This window comes from Capricornis sumatraensis, chromosome 7 (assembly GCF_032405125.1).
Source record: "Capricornis sumatraensis isolate serow.1 chromosome 7, serow.2, whole genome shotgun sequence".
NCBI lineage: Eukaryota > Metazoa > Chordata > Mammalia > Artiodactyla > Bovidae > Capricornis > Capricornis sumatraensis.
In genome coordinates, this window is record NC_091075.1 from 112,973,911 (window position 1) to 112,990,984 (window position 17,074).

Consider the following 17,074-nt stretch of genomic DNA (forward strand, 5'->3'; position numbering starts at 1 on the left):
AAGAGCCATTCTCTGAGGATGAGGCAAACACCACCTGTCTTGTCCGCAGACCTGATCTCAGCTTTCCAATGACATGTCACTCACAAGCACAGTTATTCATGTACATACCTTAGCCCAGAAGAAGAATATAAAAAGCAGACAATTTTGGTCCTACGGGGCAAAGAGCACATGAAAAGGCCAGGTGCTGGACCTCAGCTGTCCAGCACTAAATTCTGGCAATCTCACTCACTAGCTGTATGACCTTGGATGTGTAACTTTTTCATTCTCCAAGTGATAAATATAACCCCCTTCCCCACTTCCCACCTCTTTTTTTTTTTTTTTTTTGCTGTGTTGGGTCTTATTTGAAGCATGGAGGTTCTTTTGTTGCAGCACGTGGACTCTCTAGTAGTGACGTGCAGGCTGAGTTGCTCCACAGCATGTGGGATCTTAGTTCCCTGACCCAGGAACGAACCTGCGTCCTCTGCGTTGCAAAGCAGATTCATAACCATTGGACCACCAGGGAAATCCCCTCACCTCTTTAAAATAGGGATACTACCCAAAACCTGATCCTTGATATTGTTTTGAGGATTAAAGGAGTGCATACATGTCACAGGGTTTCACACAGTGCCTGGCTCATGTGAAGCCTTCTCTCCATAGTTAGTAGCAAGTGTCAGAGGCTGTAGGGTCAGAGCAAAAAGAAGAAGCTGCTTGGGAATACTTGGGTCAGGAATCTAAATCCATCAGCACAAACCTGTGCTAAACTCTTGTTTCCATTCCTCTTTATCCTCAGCAGATTTGTAATAAGAGAACAAAGCCAAACACACATCTCCAAGAACATGTCAACAAAGAAGTGGGAATTACACAGAACATTTGACTCCTTGGTCTCCAGTAGGCATGACCAAAGTGTCTCTGTTTTGTGGACCTGGTTCATTGTCCCAAGTGCCCCGGGTTCTGATCCCTTGACACACTCTACCTGTTGCCAGCATCTCTTGGAGGCTCCTTCCTGCCGGGTGTCCAATGGACTCTGAACACACAGCAGTGACAGTGACGGCCCACTCTCAAGGAGCCCAGTGGGGATGACAGACAGGTGATCCGACAGTGGAAGTGCAGGCTGGAAGATCCATGGTGGGCGCCTTGAGGAAGCCTTAGAAAGGGCACTTCCCTTGGAGTCAGGTTATGTAAAATATGAAGTGTCTTGCCTTAGGCAGTGGTTTCTTGCCTAAGGCAATGGTTTCTTATCTGTGGCTCAAAAACACAAGTGGCAAAAGAATAAATCAATACACTGGACTTCATCAGAATTAAACACGTTTCCATTTCAAAGGAAACCAAGAAAAAAGTGAAAAGACAACACGCATAATGGGAGCGATTACTTGCAGATCATGTATCTTGATCAGTATCATGCCTGATACTGAGAATATATAAAAATCGGAGATATCTGCAAGACCATCTAGATTAGGCTGTTTTTAGGGAATTAAAACTATTGACTAGTAGTTAGAAGAGAGGTCAGGGCAGGAACTACTATATTTTGTAAATATGCTTTGTTAAAAGTAATGAGACTTGTGATTGTCTAGCTCAAGCTAGGGTCATAGAGCCTTCTTGGAGGTTACAACAAATTCAAGGATGAGAAAGAATTCCTAGCTGGACACAAGCACACATCATCATAGGCATTCACTTGAAATTGAATATTATTACTTTAAGCTTTCATGAAGATATTATAGATAATAGTTCTTTAAAATTTAATTCTGCACACAATCCTTTTAAATATATTTAATGGCTTTTCTTATGCTAATATAATTTATATTTAAATACTTTGAGATTTTGATAAAAATTAAATTACCCACCGTTTTGATCAAGTCCATACAAATCATAGTAAAACTGTCAATCTTATAATTTTAAAAGATACCAAAAAATTATATTGTCCAAACTTACTGTCCTTTCTGTCAAGCAAATACAGAAAGAGATGGAAAGAAACAGAAAGAATAAAATACTGATCTCCACATACACATATTTGCCAAATGGAATTTTACCTACTTATTTTATTTTTTAAATGGCTAATGTTAGACTTTCCGCCTGGGCTTCTTCTGTTTTATTATCAGTCTTTAGCTGTCTCTAAAACCTAAGGCTTGCCTACACAGAGCTAAGCTTCTCGTCTCTCTGATCGATTGACTCCTTGGCTTATTTATGTGTTTTCAAATGTACCAGTCTCCATCTTGGGCTCTAGGAGGTGAGGGATTCTGAGGCAGACAGGAGCAGAACGGCATCTTCAACAGTGGGCGAGAAAGGTTTAGCCTCGTTTTATGAGAAAGACTGGACTTAGCAGACCCTTAGTAAGCCTTCCTGACCTTTCCCTGGTGGCTCAGTGGTAAAGAATCTGCCTACCAAGCAGAAAATATGGGTTCAATCCCTGAGTTGAGAAGATCCCCTGGAGAAGGAAATGGGAACCCACTCCAGTATTCTTGCTGGGAAATCCCATGGACAGAGGAGTCTGGTGGGCTATGGTCCATGTAGGCATGAAAGAATTGGACATGACTTAGTGACTAAACCACCGCCACCAATTTTTAAACGTGTTTATCCTTACATTACATAATACCCATCTGCTTCTTTCCTTGTCTTCAAAAGAGCCACTTAAAATTCTGGAATTTACCAAGACAAATATTAACTCTGCATTGCACTGTGAAATTTATTCATTAGCACTGCTTCAAGTTTTGTATAATTGAATGCTATTAGTTAACTATTTGGGCTTCCCTGATAGCTCAGCTGGTAAAGAATCTGCCTGCAATGCAGGAGACCCCACTTTGATTCCTAGGTCAGGACAATCCCCTGGAGAAGGAATAAGCTACCCACTCCAGGATACATGGGCTTCCCTGGTGGCTCAGATGGTAAAGAATCCACCTGCAATTCAGGAGACCTGGGTTCGATCTCTGGGTTGGGAAGATCCCCTGGAGGAGGGCATGGCAACCCACTCCAGTATTTTTGCCTGGAGAACCCCATGGACAGAAGAGCCTGGCAGGCTTCAATACGTAGAGTTGCAAAGAGTCAAACACGACTGAAGCAACTTAACACGCACGCACAGTTATCTATTTAACCTACTACTGCAAAATGAGAAAATGGAGGGAAAGCATAGAACCTTACATAAATTGGAATTGTATGTATTCTCTTGATATCATGATAGATTGCACCCAACTGATGCCCACATTTTTATTCTTCCCATTGCTGGACATTCAGCTGCACTTACGTGGAATTTCATAGCACCTTAGCTTGCTGTTCCAAGTATTTCTAGCTTTCATCACAGAATGTCTCTGGATAAATGCCTGAGGAGACCCACTCAGCCATTATGAGATTCACACAAAAATGGAAGAGCCAAGGCCTGGGGCAACCCTTACCCATTTGGACTTATTTACCATCAGACGTGGTTGACGCTCTTCATCATAGACTGTTTGGAGATGATCCTCTGTGAGCTGGATTATCTATTGATTTTTAGGGTGAAATAGCATTTCCATTTGGGGGTTTATTGACTGTAAAATTTTGTATTCATTTAGTCATGAGAGAGACAGAGCTGAGGAAGAAAACAATCAGCCACTATACCATTCAAATATATTAGTAAACATTTCATCCCCTAGAAATGGTGAGATGCATCAATGGTCAGAAGATAAAGCCTTTTGAGGGCTAATGCTTGTTTTATAAAAAATCCTCAGTTTCTTGCTTTAAATGATGTATCTGTTATTTTTTTCCATTTGTATAGCTGGATAGAGAGGTTCAAAGGACTCAACAAGAACATGACTCCCAAGGTCATTCAAGAGTAAAGTTCCACGATTCTGTACAAAAAATCAAGTCTAAACCCCTGGTGAGAAATCCTGTCTTTTAAAATCATGCTACCTTTAAATTATGTAGGCTTTAAATCATGTATCTTATTGATCTGTTTCTGTTTTTGAAAATTGTCAATGAGAGACAACTGTACATATAAGCTGACTCCTACTTCATGAAATATGCAAGAAAAAATATGAGGAATGATTCCTACTTTTAAACCCTAGAATCTTATGGAGAGATTAGAAAGCTGCCTATTGTGGGGAAAGAAAAATGCCTGGAAGGACAGGAACGTTCTTGATAAGCTGATTTGTTCAGCTGTGAAGTTGTTACCAGCTTTTATTATGGGAAAAAGGGAGATACTAATTCAAGAATTAAAACAAACCAGAAATGGTGTTTTTTCAAAGTTTAACAAACCCTGTATTGCTCATAATTAAAAGTATCTCAGCACTGGCCTATAAATCACTTTTTGGCATTTTAATCATCTTTTCTAAAGCTTTTAACTGCTATAAATAATATGTTTTTGTGTTTGTAGGAAGGTAAATAATTGTTGATTTATATTTTTTTAAAAGTAACTCATTAAAGTTACTTAACTAAGGAGGCCTGTCATATCTGTTAAAGTTCATTACCATCAACAGGTAATGTGTTTAGGCAGCCCGGAATGCTCTTAGCATCCAGCCAGCTGTCAGTGAACTGTGCAGAGCTTATCTCAGCACAGATAATCTGAAATTCTATTGCTTGCTTCCTCTCTGTAGGTTCCACCTGGCTTCCCTTCTGCTGAGGAAGCATATAACTTCTTTACTTTCAACTTTGATCCCGAACCAGAGGAATCAGAGGAAAAACCAAAAGCCAAAAATAGACATGGAGCTAACCGAGAGGAAAAGGAAGGAGAGGAAGAAGAGCCACCTGTACAGGAAGGAGTAAGCAAAACAGTATCTGGTATAAGAACAGTGACGAGGAGAGGGGAGATGCTAATGGTGATGGAGATGATCACGTTGGTGGTGGTGGTGGTGATGGTGGTGATGGTGGTGACGGTGATGGTGGTGGTGATGGTGGTGACGGTGATGGTGGTGGTGAGATGATGATGACAGTGGTGATGGTGATGGTGGTGACGGTGATGGTGGTGGTGATGGTGGTGGTGACGGTGATGGTGGTGGTGATGGTGGTGACAGTGATGGTGGTGGTGATGATGGTGGTGGTGGTGGTGGTGATGGTGGTGGTGACAGTGATGGTGGTGGTGATGGTGGTGACAGTGATGGTGGTGGTGATGGTGGTGGTGATGGTGGTGGTGACAGTGATGGTGGTGACAGTGATGGTGGTGGTGATGATGGTGGTGATGGTGGTGGTGATGGTGGTGGTGATGGTGGTGATGGTGATGGTGGTGGTGATGGTGGTGGTGACGGGGATGGTGGTGATGGTGGTGGTGATGGTGGTGGTGACAGTGATGGTGGTGGTGATGATGGTGGTGACGGTGATGGTGGTGGTGATGGTGGTGATGGTGGTGGTGATGGTGGTGGTGAGATGATGACAGTGGTGATGGTGATGGTGGTGATGGTGATTATGGTGGTGATGGTAGTGGTGATGGTTGTGATGGTGGTAGTGGTGGTGGTGGTGGTGGTGGTGGTGGTGATGGTGATGGTGGTGATGATGGTGGTGAGATGATGATGATGGTGGTGATGATGATGGTGATGGTGGTGGTGATGATGGCAGTGATGGTGGTGATGGTGGTGGTGATGATGGTGGTGACGGTGATGGTGGTGGTGATGGTGATGGTTATGATGGTGGTGGTGATGATGGTGGTGACGGTGATGGTGGTGGTGATGATGGTGGTGACAGTGATGGTGGTGGTGAGATGATGACAGTGGTGATGATGGTGGTGGTGATGGTGGTAGTGATGATGGTGATGGTGGTGGTGGTGGTGGTGGTGGTGGTGATGGTGGTGGTGATGGAGGTGGTGGTGGTGAGATGATGGTGGTGATGGTGGTGACAGTGGTGATGGTGATGATGGTGATGATGGTGGTGATGATGGTGGTGATGGTGGTAGTGGTGATGGTGATGGTGGTGGTGGTGGTGGTGATGATGGCAATGATGATGGTGGTGGTGATGGTGGTAGTGGTGATGGTGGTGGTGGTGGTGGTGGTGGTGGTGAGATGATGATGACAGTGGTGATGATGGTGGTGGTGATGGTGGTGGTGGTGGTGATGGTGGTGGTGAGATGATGATGATGGTGGTGATGATGATGGTGATGGTGGTGGTGATGATGGCAGTGATGGTGGTGATGGTGGTGGTGATGATGGTGGTGACGGTGATGGTGGTGGTGATGGTGATGGTTATGATGGTGGTGGTGATGATGGTGGTGACGGTGATGGTGGTGGTGATGATGGTGGTGACAGTGATGGTGGTGGTGAGATGATGACAGTGGTGATGATGGTGGTGGTGATGGTGGTAGTGATGATGGTGATGGTGGTGGTGGTGGTGGTGGTGGTGGTGATGGTGGTGGTGATGGAGGTGGTGGTGGTGAGATGATGGTGGTGATGGTGGTGACAGTGGTGATGGTGATGATGGTGGTGATGATGGTGGTGATGGTGGTAGTGGTGGTGGTGGTGGTGATGATGGCAGTGATGATGGTGGTGGTGATGGTGGTAGTGGTGATGGTGGTGGTGGTGGTGGTGGTGGTGGTGGTGAGATGATGACAGTGGTGATGGTGATGATGGTGATGGTGGTGGTGATGGTTGTGATGGTGGTGGTGAGATGATGATGACAGTGGTGATGGTGGTGGTGGTGGTGGTGGTGATGGTGGTGGTCGTGGTGGTGGTGGTGGTGAGATGATGACGGTGGTATGATGGTGATGATGATGATGTCCTAACTAGGAAGAAAGTGGCTAGGAGCAAACATGCCACCATAGAACAGCTCATCCACATCCTGAACTCTTCAGATGATGCAGATGCAGGATAAACAGGGCTCTTTTAGAGGGTTTGTTAAAATAGATGGCTGGCCATTTTTCCAAGTTTCCGATCTAATAGGTCTTCCCTGGGATGAGAAACCTTACTTTTTGGCACCAGGTCTAGATACAGGAGATCATGGAGAAAAGAAGAATGATCATAGATTTTAAAGAGCCTAGGTGAAGGTGAAGTTGCTCAGTTGTGTCCGACTCTTTGCGACCCCATGGACTGTAACCTACTAGGCTTCTCCGTCCATGGGATTCTCCAGGCAAGAATACTGGAGTGGATTGCCATTTCCTTCTCCAGGGGATCTTCCCAACCCAGGGATCAAACCCGGGTCTCCTGCATTGGAGGCAGACGCTTTAACCTCTGAGCCACCAGGGAAGCCCTAGAATGAACTTAACTGGAAAAGAAGAGAGAGTGGGTTTAAAAACAAACAGCTAGAAGAGATCAAGCCCTGAGCCTTTGGAGTGGGAACATGGACTCCAAGACCCTAGACTACCAGAGAACTAACCCCAGGGAGTATCAAATAGTGAGAACTCACACAAAGAAAACCACCTGAATACAAGACCTGGCATCACCCAACCACCCGCAGCACCCTGTGGAGGACACCTCATCTAAACAGCAGACTAAACAAAAAATACAAGCCCAACCACCAGCAAGAGGATTGCCACCTCACTCAGCCTCGCCCATCAGAGGGAAAACAAACAAATAAACAAACAAACAAAAATTCAGAACAGATCTCACCCTATAAGCTCACACAGACCACTGGACCAACCTTAGGAGGGCAGAAATCAAAAGGAAGAAAGAATTCAACCTTTAAGCCTGGGAAAAGGAGACCTCAAACACAATAAGTTAAAAAAAAATAATGAAAAGGCAGAGGAATCCTACACAGATGAAGGAACAAACTAGAAACCCAGAAGTCCAAACAAATAAAGAGGAAATAGGCAAACTACCTGGAAAATAACTCAGAATAATGATAGTAAAGATGATCAAAAGCCTTGAAAACAAAATGGAGAAAATGCATGAATTGATTAAGCAAGACCTAGAAGAATTAAAGAATAAACATTCAGAGAGAAACAGCACAATTACTGAAATTAAAAATAACTCTAGAAGGAATCAATAGCAGAATATCTGAAGCAGAAGAACAAATCAATGAGCTGGAAGATAAAATGGTGGAAGTAACTTCTGAAGAGCAGAATAAAGTAAAAAGAATGAAAAGAACTGAGGATAGTCACAGAGACCTCTCGGACAATATCAAATGCACGTCCTAAAAGTGCTGTGAATACTAGGTTCACATTACTTTCTGTAGCCCTCAATTTCACCCTATAATTTGGGGGGTGGGGGCCTTGATTAAGTGTATTCACCTTTCTCTCTTGTGAGGAAAAAAAGTGGAGCAATACAGTTTGCAGATTTTTCTTGCTAGACTCCACACAAGGATTAGTATTCTTTTCACGTACAGAAATGTCTGCCTCTCCAAGGCAAATGCAACCTAGTGCTCTCTCCTCTCAGCCTTAGAGGTGAACAGTTTTTTGTGCCCCATTCCACACCCAAGCTACAACTCAGATTCTGAAATTGTGGGTGGGATATGTGAGACCAGAGAAAACACACCATGAAAAATGGGAAGACTTGAATAGCCATCTCTCCAAGGAAGATACACAAATGGCCAAAAAGTACATAAGAAGATGCTTAGCAGCACTAATCATTAGGGAAATGCGAATCAAAACCACAATGAGATACCACAACAAATCAGAATGACTATTAAAAATAGATGGGAGATAGATAGGAAGGAAAGAAGGAAGGGAGGGCAGACAAGTTGGCAAGGATGCAGAGAAACTTGTGCATCACTCATGGTGTTGCAAGGTGGTGTAGCTGCTGTGAAAAATTCAAAAATTTTTGCTCTTCAAAAATTTAAACATAGAACTACCATATGATCCAGCAACCCCACTCCTGGGTATATACCCCAAAGGATTAAAAGCAGGCACTCAGATCGCTATATACTCATGTTGATAGAAGCATTATTTACAGTAGCCAAAAGTGAAAGCAATCTAACTGCCCATCAAGAGAAGAATGGATGGATAAAATGTGATATTTTATTCATCAATATTCAAGAGAATATTATTCAGCATGAAAGAAGGAAATTCTAATATATGCTAAACATGGCTGAACCTTAAAGATATTATGCTAAGTGAAATAAGCCAGTTATTTGAAATGAAAAAGACAAACTTTGTGTGAGTATTTTCACACTCACTGTGGATGCAGTCTTTCTGGTGGACCAACTGCAGGTCCTGGCTTTGCTCTGCTGTCTTCTCTGAAGTTTTCTCAGCCTGTCTTTGCTCAAAGTAGAGCTGGAGCAGGAACAAAAAAGATCGCACACTGATACCACAGGATATTTTCTCTTTTCACCTTTTGAAGTTTCTGACACTCTCTGCCTTCAGCTCTTGCTGAGAGCTTGGTTACTGTGCAGATTCACTTCACTCTTCTTATCGTTTCGTGTATTTAGCGAGGAAATATTAGGTGATTAGGCTACAGCCATTGTCTTCAGCTACCTGGCAGTCTCCATAGCATTTTAAAGGGTGCTGCTCATACATGGATGTCAGGTTTAAAAAGAAGAACAAGACAGAGAAAGAAAAGAAGGAAAAAAGGAGAAAGAAGAGAAAGAAAAGGCAGAAAAGTTTGGAAAATATTCAAACTACGTTAAAATACTTCAGCTGGCATTTGTGATTACAGGTTCTGTGCTTAGAATTTTTACATGCATCATTTAATTTTTATTCTCACAAACCCAAGGAAATAAGATCTATTAATATCCCCATCTTGCAAATAAGAAAACCAGGGATCTGAAGGATAGGTAAATTCCTCACAGTCACTCAGGCACTACAAGGTGAAGCTGGGAGTCAAGCCCAGGCAGTCTGAGCAGGGTGTGGACTGCACACTTGGCGCCTTTCCCATGGGGTTAGTGCCAAGGCAGAAGGTTAGATTATGCATGACTCATGAACCCAAGTTCTTTAAGTCATTGTCAAAGAATAGACACCTGCAAAGGAGGACACACTCATTGAGATTGCACTTGCCTTGCTTAGCACATCTCTTCTGACCCTTCTGATTTTGGCATTTTCCAAGTATGTGGAATAGTGAAAAAACAAAGCGTATTAAATAGGATAGTCCGTGTCGTTTTATGCTTTCTTTCAGAACAAGATAAAAGGAAAAGGTGACTTTATCTTAGGATATGTTGTTCGGTGCATTTAATATCATGGATTGCTTTTCCAAGTACATTAATTGTCTTTGGGAATTCCCTGCTGGCTCAGTCAGTTCAGTCGCTCAGTCGTGTCCGACTCTTCGGGACCCCATGGCGTGCAGCACGCCAGGCTTCCCTGTCCATCACCAACTCCCGGAGCTTGCTTCCCTCGTGGCTCAGATGGTAAAAAATCTGCCTGCAATGCGAGAGACCTGGGTTCAATCCCTGGGTTGGGAAGATGCCCTGGAGGAGAGCATGGCAACCCACTCCAGTATTCTTGCCTGGAGAATTCCATGGACAGAGGAGTGTGGCGGCCTACAGTCCATAGGGTCACAAAGAGTCACAGCCAACTGAGCGACTAACACATTCACCGTCACTATCTTTGCGGGATTGTTCCTGCTCTTTAATGTGATGCAGGATGAGGAAGAGTGGTTGGATGGCAGAGATGCTGAGGATCTTCTCCTGGGCTTAGATCACGCAGCTGAAGACTTTGTGGCTGTCAGACCTGCCGATTATGAGAGTGTCCACTTTCGGCTGCAGAGGGAGAAAGAGCTCCTGTTCGTACCCAGCAGACGGACAGGTACTTTCTCTCTTTATCTTTCTGCCCAGCTTTGGCATCCACGTTTTCCTTCAGACGAAATAGAGCTGGTGTATAAAGTTAAAGTGAAAGTGTTAGTCGCTCAGTCATGTCCGACTCTTTGTGACCCCACGGACAATAACCCGCCTGGCTCCTCTGTCCATGGGGTTTCCTAGGCAAGAATACTGGAGTGGGTAGACATTTCCTTCTCCAGGTGTATAAAAATGCTCAATTTCCACAACTGAACCCAATTTCTACTCTGACTTAATAGTCAAGAAACAGGTTCAAATCATCCTACTCATTCCTTCTCCCACTGTGTCCGCAAGTCTGTTCTCTGTGTCTGCATCACTTTGAGAGAGTAGCGTAGAAACATACACATCACCACGTGTAAAATAGATCACTTCAGTTCAAGTGAGTCTCTCAGTCATGTCTGACTCTTTGCGACACCATGGACTGCAGCACACCAGGCCTCCCTGTCCATCCCCAACTTCCGGAGCTTACTTAAGCTCACATCCATTGAGTGGGTGATGCCATCCAACCATCTCTTCCTCTGTCATCACCTTCTCCTCCTGCCTTCAACCTTTCCCAGCATCAGGGTCTTTTCCAACAAGTCAGTTCTTCACATCAGGTGGCCAAAGTATTGGAGTTTAAGCTTCAGCATCATTCCTTTTTTTTTTAATATAAATTTATTTATTTTAATTGGAGACTAATTACTTTACAATATTGTATTGGTTTTGCCATACATCAACATGAATCCACCACGGGTGTACACGTAGCATCATTCCTTAAATGAATATTCAGGACTGATTTCCTTTAGGAAATTGGTTGGATTGGTTGGATCTCCTTGCAGTACTAGGGACTCTCAAGAGTCTTCTCCAACACCACAGTTTAAAAGCATCAATTCTTCGGCACTCAACTTTCATTATAGTCTGACTCTCACATCCATACATGTCTACTGGAAAACCATAGCTTTGACTAAGACGGACCTTTGTTGGCAAAGTAATGTCTCTGCTTTTTAATATGCTGTCTAGGTTGGTAAAAATAGATAGCCAGTGGGAATTTGCTGTATGACACAGGAGCTCAAATCTGGTGCTCTGTCACAACCTAGAGGAGTGAGATGGGGTGAGAGGTGGGGGGAAGGTTCAGGAGCAAGGGGACATATGTATGCCTATAACTGATTCATGCTATGTGTGGCAAAAGCCAACACAATATTATAAAGCAATTATCCTCCAACAGTCCTTGGCGGGCTGTTGCTGTCTTCACTCCCACAGACCCTGCAGACTGTCTGCAAAGATCTGTTCTATGAACAGATCAAAGAGTGAGGAAGTAAATGAAGTCACATGGACTCCAGCAAACTTTGTAATTTACAGAGCACTTCCTCATCCTTCACCCCATTTAATTCTCCCAGGAGCCCAGAAAGACAGATATTTTCATCCCTCATGTATGAGAGGACAGAATTCAGAGAAGAGGCTGGGCCAGGTTCACGCCACTGATGAGGCCAGCAGCCTCCCCTCTGATCTGGGTACCGTACTCCTCGCGGGCCATGTTAGGTATCGAATTATTTCATGATTCTCCAACATGGTGCTGCAGGAAAACACGTTCACCTTCCCCTTGGTCCTGCTTCTAGACATCAGTTTGGGGCATTTGCACTTTCCAAGAACCAAAGTAAAATCTCTGGTGGTGTCTTTAATTCACCAAACTGCAGTTTGAAATGTTTAGGTTGGCACTGATGTGGCTTGTGTTTGCTTATGAACTGTCTAGTGCCTACGTATAAAAAGCTTCCTGAGAATGTGCAGCCCAGGTACCTGGAAGATGAAGGCCTTTACATCGGGGCAAGACCAGAGGTGCCGCAAACCAACCAGAACATCATGGAGAACAGGCTCCTGACCCAGGAACCGGTGAGCTCTCAGCCCTGTTCTCTAGTGTAGACAAGGAGGGATTCACAGAGGGTCTTTATCCTGACGGGCCATCACTGTGGGGTGGGGCTCATTTCCTCCTGAGGGTGCCTGCAGACTGGTTCATCCTGTCGCTGTTTTGTTATTATTGTTTTTTAATTTGTCCTTAATACCTTTAGTGACCCTCAAACGTCACCCGTCTCCGCTCAATCCTACCTTTCCCAAGCTGGGTTTAGGCTCTTCCTACTAAATCACATATTGGCAAAACCTTTTCCCAATTCACAGAAATTTTTAATTGTCCCAAGATAGAATGTTCTCAACTGTTTTTATCCATGGTCGTCTGTCTTGACATTTTCACGAATATCATTTCCCTGGTGGTCCAGTGGTTAAGAATCCGCCGCAAATGCAGGGACACAGATTCAATCCCTGGTCCACGAAGATCCCACATGCCATGGGGCAACCCAGCCAGCACCCCGCAACTACTGAGCCCACGCTCTAGAGCCTGGGAGCCTCTGCTGCTGAGTCTGTGTGCCTAGACCCTGCTCTGCGACCAGGAAGCTGCCGCAATTAGAAGGCCCAGCACTGCAGCTAGAGAGGAGCCCCGCTCACCCCAACTAGAGAGAGCCCCTGCATAGCAACAGACATACCAGTGCAGCCAAAAAACTTAAAATAAGATTTAAAAAATTGTTTAATAGGAAATACGTTTTTTTAAGCACTCCTTTGAAAGTGAGAGTGAAAGTCGCTCAGTTGTGTCTGACTCTTTGTGACCCATGGACTGTAGTCCGTGAAATTCTCCAGGCCAGAATACTGGAGTAGGTAGCCTTTCCCTTCTCCAGGGGATCTTCCCAACCCAGGCATTGAACACAGGTCTCCCGCATTGCAGGCAGATTCTTTACCAGCTGAGCCACAAGGGAAGCCCAAGCACTCCTTTAGCTTTTTCTTAAACTTATCAGGAGGGGGCTGAAAACTATATCTTAATTCTGGGGGGCATTAGTGAAGACTCAAATTTTAAATTTTTATTGGAATACAATTGATTTACAATTGTGTTAGTTGCAGGTGGATATACATATAGGCACTGTCTTTTTTTTTTAATTCTTTCCCCGTATAGGCCATTGCAGAGTACTGAGTAGCGTTCCCTATGCTATATGGTGGTGGTGGTTTAGTCACTAAGGCGTGTCCAACTCTTGTGACCCCATGGACTGTGGCCCACCTGGCTCCTCTGTCCATGGGATTCTCCAGGCAAGAATACTGGAGTGGGTTGCCATTTCCTTCTCCAGGGGATCTTCCCGACCCAGGAATCGAACCCGGGTCTCCTGCATTGCAGACAGATTCTTCACCAGCTGGTGGCTCAGAGGTTAAAGCGTCTGCCTGCAATGCGGGAGACCCGGGTTCGATGCCTGGGTCGGGAAGATCACCTGGAGAAGGAAATGGCAACCCACTCCAGTATTCTTGCCTGGGAAATACCATGGATGGAGGAGCCTGGTGGCCTACAGTCCACGGGGTCGAAAAGAGTCAGACACGACTGAGGGACTTCACTTTCACTTCCTTCACCAGCTGAGCTATGAGGGAAGCCCATGCTATATAGTAGCCCTGTTAGTTATTTATTTTATATATAGTAGTGTGTATCCCCTGGAAACCATAAGTTTATTTTCTACAGCCACGACTATATATTTCTGTTTTGTAATAAGTTCATTTGCACCTTTTTTTTTAGATTCCACATATAAGCAATATCATATGATATTGGTATTTCTGTGTCTGGCTTAGTGAAGACTCAATTTCTAATAGAAATCGGGACTTTAAAATGTCTAGGGAGTAGGAGGTGGGAGAGAGGTTCAAGAGGGAGGGGACACATGTATACCTATGGCAAATTCATGTTGATGTGTGGCGGAAACCAAAACACTATTGTAAAGCAACCATCTTTAATTTAAAATAAATAATTTTTTAAAAAATAAAAGATCCACGGGACAGGGGAAGGTGCATGGCATAATACATGGCGACAGAGAGTTTCCCCACAAGCGCTGTCTATTTTTGTAAACTGTTTTCTGTCCTTCTGCTTGATCCCAGGGGAGGAGATGGTTTGGAGACGACGGGAGGATCCTGGCACTGCCAAACCCCATCAAGCCGGTTCCTTCGCGACCACCCATGTTTACACAGGCGCAGGACATTAAGCCAGAGCTGGAAACACTGTATAAAAAGGTAAACCTCCCCCTCCCATTTTTAATACATGAATTTACTTGAAAGTGCTTTGCTTTTTGAAGGGATTGGAGTGATGAATTTGCAACATCCTATTCTGGCTTTTCTTAACTAATTCACTGTCTTGCACATAAAAAGGAAACAGCAAGCCTGTTATATAAGACTGAGTCTCCTGCCCACACCGAATCCTTTCTTAAACCCTTTCTTACATCAGCAACAAGCTTCCCAGGGCGGAAGGCTTGGGTCAGTGTCTTTATTCCCATGTCCAGGTTAGCTGCCCCAGTATTTTCTCTTTTCTCTCTGTCATCTCACATATACTGCAGGGTTATTTCCCCCACTGTCTCTGTATTATATCACTGGAGATTTTCTATTCTCACAAATCCTTTCTATGGTATTTTTCCCAGCTCTTTTACCACACTGCCTGGCTTGAGTCCTGGCCCTGCCTCTTGCTTGGCTAACTTGACCCCCCTCTCCTCTCTCTGCTGGTGTTTCTTCCTTTGCAAAATGGCATCGGTTTACTAGGATTGTTGTGCAGATGGTTGAGATAATACATCAAAGTACTTAGAACAGGCTCAGTGAGGTCTGACCGGCTGGTGTTGAATAGGCAGTTGCTTGCCTTCATTTACCTCCCCCCTCAACAATAAATGATTACATTTATTAACTATCTTTTTTAAAAAGTATCAAATAAATATATTCTGGGGGAAAGAAGCTATATTAAAATTAAAAGAATTGCTAGGCTTTGGTTACATATTTCTTTAATATCAGATACATTCTTACTAAAAATTCAGATAAATCTATGAACACATAATGACACTAGAGATCAGAATAATTGCTTTTTTAATGTTTCCAATTTGGGTCAACATAAAATGACTTTTTACTATGAAATCAGTTCTAAGCTTTCAATCCATGTCCCTTAAACATCATATCATGGTTTTTGTTTGCTGTATTATCATTACAATATTATTATCAAAACTTACAACTTATACATCTTGTCCAGGACCACAATTTCCAACATTCTTTAGCTTTAGTTTTGTATTTATATGAGTTTAATGATGCAATTTATGTTTCTTTACAATCTTTCTGTTCCTCAAGGATTTTGTTTTTCTTAATTTTTTAGCTGTTTTTCTTAATTTTTTAGATATTTTGTTTCTGTGTCTTGGAGCTTCTGTTGTTGTTTCCTTGTTTTCCTAAGATATATCCATATGTACTTGGGCTTCCCAGGTGGCTCAGACATTAGAGAATCTGCCTGCAATGCAAGAGACCTGGGTTCAATCCCTGGGTCAGAAAGCTTCCTTGGAGAAGGAAATGGCAACCCACTCCAGTATTCTGGCCTGAAGAATTCCACGGACAGAGGAGCCAGGCTGGCTACAGTCCATGGTGTTGCAAAGAGTCAGACACAATTTAGCAACTCACACCCCCACACACAATCCAGATGTACTTATTCCTTAAATTCTTGTGTATTAAGAAAGACCTGTCTTATTTTCCCTTGTTTGTTTTTATTTCCTTCCTTCACATTGAATTATATTGCTCATGCTCTCCTGAAATGTAGCAAGGATCACCTCCTTCAGAAACTTGTGTATTTTGAAATGTGTAACATTTTGACACTGCTAAAGGCAAACAGAATAAGAGGATATAAGATCATTCTATAAAGCTATAGAACTGTAGAGCTATAGGTGATGAACAGAGAAGACATGGACCCAAATCAGAGAATCTGAGCTGGGTGTCTACTAAGCTGTGGCTTTGGGTATCTCCCTTGACTGCTGTGAAGATGTTTCCTTAATTAAAAAATCACCATAATCTCTACCTCATATGGCCATTATGAGCTTTGAAATGATATATGTGTTTGCCCTTTTATTAAATTGTGAATTTCTATAAAATATTGCTATCAGAGACAAATATTAATGAGTGGCTACTCTGTACAGAAATGTGGACCCTAGGAGTGGATTTACAAAGCAAGCATAAACCCAAGCCCCAGGCCTGAGGGATTTACCATCTACTTGCTTTATGACAAAGATACATGATATAATTAGTGATCTAGACAGTATCAACTTGTACCTAATAATCCATCAGTTTCTTTCTCCATCCATCCATCTACTTCAGCTTGAAACATTGATATAATGAAGCACAAATTTATGGGCTATAATTAGAAAATAGAAGAGTCGTTACTATGGAGAATAGGATCTTGAGGGAAGCCGTTAATCTCATCTGTCGCCTTCAGAAGCTCTGAGCTACTTGGGAAATGCACGGGAATCAGAGAAGGGTGCAGATCTCAGTTTCAGCGAAGGGTGGGACTGGATAGGAGAATGCGGCTTGGACCCAAGACGGATTGGGCTCCCTGCTCTCTCTCCCATGAATTATGTCCCCCGTGTAGAGACTTTACCATGTGGAATGTCTGCTGAACCCACGGGCCAGTGAGCAGGCCCTTAGGAGATGGCTGAGTAAGGACAGCTAG

The 17,074-nt window shown here is 43.5% G+C and overlaps 1 protein-coding gene across 1 annotated transcript in view; it reads left to right on the top strand.

Moving 5' to 3' along the window:
• Positions 1 to 17,074, top strand: part of CC2D2A (coiled-coil and C2 domain containing 2A) — a 129,678-nt gene that overhangs the window by 36,189 nt on the left and 76,415 nt on the right. Inside the window, exons 7-11 of the mRNA XM_068975261.1 lie at positions 3,722 to 3,823; positions 4,539 to 4,715; positions 10,375 to 10,537; positions 12,296 to 12,432; positions 14,494 to 14,625. Of these exons, the coding sequence (XP_068831362.1) occupies positions 3,722 to 3,823; positions 4,539 to 4,715; positions 10,375 to 10,537; positions 12,296 to 12,432; positions 14,494 to 14,625 (711 nt within the window). The remainder of the gene's footprint in view (positions 1 to 3,721; positions 3,824 to 4,538; positions 4,716 to 10,374; positions 10,538 to 12,295; positions 12,433 to 14,493; positions 14,626 to 17,074) is intronic.